The sequence below is a fragment of the Frankliniella occidentalis genome, unplaced genomic scaffold (genome assembly GCF_000697945.3).
Source record: "Frankliniella occidentalis isolate FOCC.00 unplaced genomic scaffold, Focc_3.1 Scaffold113, whole genome shotgun sequence".
Taxonomy (NCBI): domain Eukaryota; kingdom Metazoa; phylum Arthropoda; class Insecta; order Thysanoptera; family Thripidae; genus Frankliniella; species Frankliniella occidentalis.
The window spans coordinates 500643-504935 of NW_026267241.1; the positions used below are offsets into that span (position 1 = coordinate 500643).

Consider the following 4293-nt stretch of genomic DNA (forward strand, 5'->3'; position numbering starts at 1 on the left):
GTGAGCAAAGATGTAGAGATGGGAATGGGAGCAGGGAGAGGGGGGAGGAGAGGGGGAGGGGTTGGGCCCACCGCGGGCAGATCCCAATTAGCAAGGCGTTTTGTTGGCCGAGACACAGGGATGCACGCCCTGATGCATCGCCCGCCCCGTGTAGCGGCCGTGCCCTGCGGCCGAGGCCCCGGCTGTTCCTTGTGGCTGCTGAGAGCGATGCCGTGCCGATTAACGTTGCTCTGGAGGAGATCTATAGCTGCGCGCCGGCGGCGCCGGTCTTCACATCGCGTAAAATATTCCCGAAAAAAAATAAGAGGAGGAAGATTAAAATTGGCTCGGGCGGAGTGAACCTGGCGCCGCAGAGGGCAATGTGGTAGTTATAGAGGCCCCGGTGGCGGCCTCCTTGGAAACCGCGCTGGCCGTGCCGGCCCGGCGCCTAAGATGGCCGATGTGCAGTAAATTCAGTTCCCCGCGCCTTATGAGATTAATGGCGCTCGGACCAGCCGGGGCAAACAATAACACAAACACACCACTGGGGGGGCAGGGGCTCCACCAGGACCCCGCCAGCGCCCCGCCAGCGCCCCGCCAGCGCCCCGCCAGCGCCCCGCCAGCGCCCCGCCAGTACCCCGCCAGCGCCCCGCCAGCGCCCGGCCAGAGGCCCGCGAGAGGCCAAGCGCTTGTGGCAATTTCTCACACTTTGTGTTTATTTGGGTTAAGACGGTCCGGCCGTGGTGTGCCCCCACCCCCTTTCCCACCTCCCCCGCCCCTCCTAACGGTGCGGTTTCTATGAGGCTAAACACAAGGCTTTGGACACACGGTCGCGCCCGGCACGGCACGGGCTCCCCGGCTTCGATGTACTCAACCCTCCCGTAACACTGGCCACACTCCTCGCCTCAGGAGGTCCCAGGCAGCCGGCGCCCCGGGTCCCGGGGGGTCGGCTCGGCCCTAGTCCTATGGGGCTCCGACGTGGACGTGGACGTGGACGTGGACGTGGACGTGGACGTCGATGAAGGAAACGAGGATGATGGGAGTTGGGAGTTACGTGGAATCGAGAACCGGTAGGAGCGCAAGTGTCAAAAATCTATACGGAATGGAAATGAAATCAGGTGAAATTAATTTTTTGCTAAGGAATAAACTCGTCCTTTAACTTAAATTGTAGGCAGACCAACCAACGGCCGTACTTTCCCTCACTCTTTCTCTCCCTCTCGCCTGTATCCTATGCTGCTCGTGCTTCGCTGGTCTCACTACATCGCCTTCGACATCACCCCTTATGATATGTCATGGTATCATCGAAAAAGTATGTCCACTCATCCGTCCCTCATCTCCCGTTACACAAAATTGCCAAGTTCCGCGCATGCGAGGGCCCTTACCCCCTGATAGATAGGCAACATCTTGCTTGTAGTGCATGCGTGTACTGCGGGGTGGCCTACCCTGAGGCTCGCAGGCGCCGAGCTCTTGTAATTTGCCGAATGATCAAATAATTCTGACAGCCGGATATACGTAACGTACTAAAGAAGATCAAGTACTGTCCTTATTTTAGCGTCAGCTTCGCCAGGCTTACACGCGGGGCGAGTAAACGCGGACTTTAGTACCGCCCATATCTCCGAAACTAAGGCGAAAAATAACAAAATTTCCAGATCATCCGCCAAATTAAACTGCCTTATCTCACTACTTGCGTTACGTGCAATTGAAGATATTCTCAAGTATACAGTACTCTCAAGAAACACAGAAATGCCGAAATCATCTTGATTTCCTGATTTCCCTCAATTCTAGCGACAATAGTGTTTAAAATGTCACCATCCTACCTGACTTGAACTTAGATAAGGATCTGAAAGGCATGCAATTTGATCGAAAACACATTATGTTAAAAATCCCTTTGTATAATCAGCTGAGAATCAATGTATTAAATTGTCTCTGTGTGGAAAATAAGTCCTATGAAAATAGCTCTTTCTCTCTCCTTTAGCCCCACCCCCGACTCCCGGCAAAAAGAGGATTTGAGGGCGAAATAATCTAAAACCCGGTCTTCAAAAGGCTGCCTAAAAACACCGAATCCCATCCCGATAGATTCTTTTCCCTCTCAGAAACAAGCTCCCGTTCCCCGTGCCCTGTGCGGTCCTCTGCTATTGGGGAAAATGAGAGGGAGGAAGAGGGGGGGCACTTCACCCTCCGATAGAGACAGTCTTGGGGACTGTCTAAAATATTTACCTGCCGCGAAACACGACGTGAATGGGACGATCGCCATGCCATTCGGATTCGGAAAGATTCTCTGCTCACCTTCCATTTCCTTTACCGGCGACGTGAAGCTCGGCATCCAGTCCGGGTAGCAGCAGTCCTGTTGCGGCGGCGGCGCCCGGGCCAGGCCCTGGTCGAGCCCCGCGCTCGCTGCGCCGATCGGAGACTCGGACGCAGGGTAGTGGTGCTGCATAGTCACCTCGCCATATCACTATATCCCGCCGACCGGCCCGCTCGTGTCGCGATCACTGACTGTCTCACTTTGTCGGTAATATCACTTTGCACTGGGCGGTCACTTTCACTGGTTCACACACCACTGGGGTTCACTCGGGTTCACTCGCAGAGTTGCGTATCACTTCCCGCGAGGCGCTGGCGGCCCGGCAGCGGACCCCGTCGCGGCGGCAGGCGCGGCGCGCCGGGTGGCCATCCTGACCGTCACCGTCACCGCCCACTGTGAACACACAATCGTTACGCGGTATTAGAAACAGTCCAGGAATATATCAAAATCAAACAGTGAACAAAATCAGGGCGGCTTGGCCTACGGTGCAGTATAACGACTAAGTCGAGGGGTGCCTAACTCCATAAAAATGTGTACACCGGATTACCAAATTGTAAAGATTACCAATGATTACCAAAGATTACCTATGTATACTAGGTATGATCCACCTCCATTCTAAATCGAAACGACCATTTTTTGTTCCGTGAAAAATGCATATTTCTGTGCAACTGTTTGGTAGTTGCTAATTTTTTATCATGCAAGTTACAAATTTGCATTCTATGATTGGCCAAATCATAATTTTGTCCATGGGAGGAAAGCATTAGGCAAGATGTGCACAAAAATTCATGTCTAAATCAACAAATTTGTCCTTTTAAAAGACCCTCACGAGTGTGAGGATTACCAGTGATTACCAGTGATTACCGAGTCTGTGTACACCTGATTACCACAGTTGGGCACCCCTCGGACTAAGTGCTTCGGGGTGCGGCGGGCTCTCTGCGATGCAGGCCGTCATGCATGAGCCAGAGGTCCCGAGGGGGCGCGCTAGCCGCGGCGCAGCACATGACTGATGACGAGGAGGCTGTCAGTCTCATTTTCGCACCGGCTGTCCATTTCATTTAGCGAGAGGAGGACGCCGCCCTGTTGCTCGTATGAGCCAGAGGACAGGGACCACGACGCCATGCCGAGGACTCGACGTTGTGCTCGCACCGCAGGCTTTAGAAAGAGGGTTTTCTAACATTGTGATGTCCTCGCGAACAAACTAGTCTACAGTCACAATTTGCGGAGTGAGGCACATTTTGTTTTCGTTTGTTTTGAGAGGTGGGCGAGGGGTGAACATCCGCGTAGTAGAGTTTGCCATGTTCACCGGCCGCGGAAAGCAGCCGCCGGCTGCTGCCGCTGCAGCGGGGCAGCGGGGGAGCAAAAGTTTGTCATCGGGCGGCGCTTGTGGCGCGTGGTGAGCCAGGCAGACGTCGTCATCGGAGGCGGGGTCCACTGATCGACTTGGCGGAGCGCGGCGTGCGGCGCTGCGTGACGTGGCGTACACTCACCACCAAAAAGACAAATCAATTCGGCGACAAGTCCTCCCTTCCCCCCGGGGGGCGGGGCGCGGCCGGGAGCGGGCTGGCGTCGACACAATGTAGCGAGGTACCGTCAACACCTGATGGGCCCGCGAGCGACAGGGCGCGGGAGGACGCGGCGCTGACCTGCACAGCTGAGCTGATGATGGTAGTCGACTCCGCGGCCACACTAACCTTGTATGTCTGTCCGCGGTGGGCGCGGCGCGGCGTGGCGGGGCGTGGCGCGGGGTGGCGCGGCCCGCCGGGGGGCACAGGGTCGGGGCGCGGTGCCCGATATCACTTGACGCGGAGGGGACGGGCCGGCCGCCGCCGCCCCGGGTCACTTCGCACTCTTCACTCGGCTCCCCGCGGGGGGGCACGGCGCGGCACGGCGCGGCGCGGGCTGCTCGACGCTGCGGACGACGCGCTCGCCAGGATGGTGCGGTCCGGGACGCGGGGAAACGGAGACGTGGACCCAGGGGCTGCGGGGGTCGGGAACTGAGAGGGAGATGCAGC

General features: G+C 57.0%; 1 protein-coding gene across 2 annotated transcripts in view; it reads right to left on the bottom strand.

The window, feature by feature from the left end:
• LOC113217856 (T-box transcription factor TBX1) overlaps positions 1-4287 on the bottom strand; it is a 14499-nt gene extending 10212 nt beyond the window's left edge. Inside the window, exons 1-2 of one of the 2 annotated variants that reach the window (XM_052270191.1) lie at positions 3973-4287; positions 2266-2674 (exon numbers count right to left, since the gene is read on the bottom strand). In XM_052270191.1, the coding sequence (XP_052126151.1) occupies positions 2266-2416 (151 nt within the window). In that variant the 5' untranslated portion in view covers positions 2417-2674; positions 3973-4287. The other variant, XM_026437926.2, reaches the window with a different exon arrangement.
• Between the last annotated feature and the right edge of the window lie 6 nt (positions 4288-4293).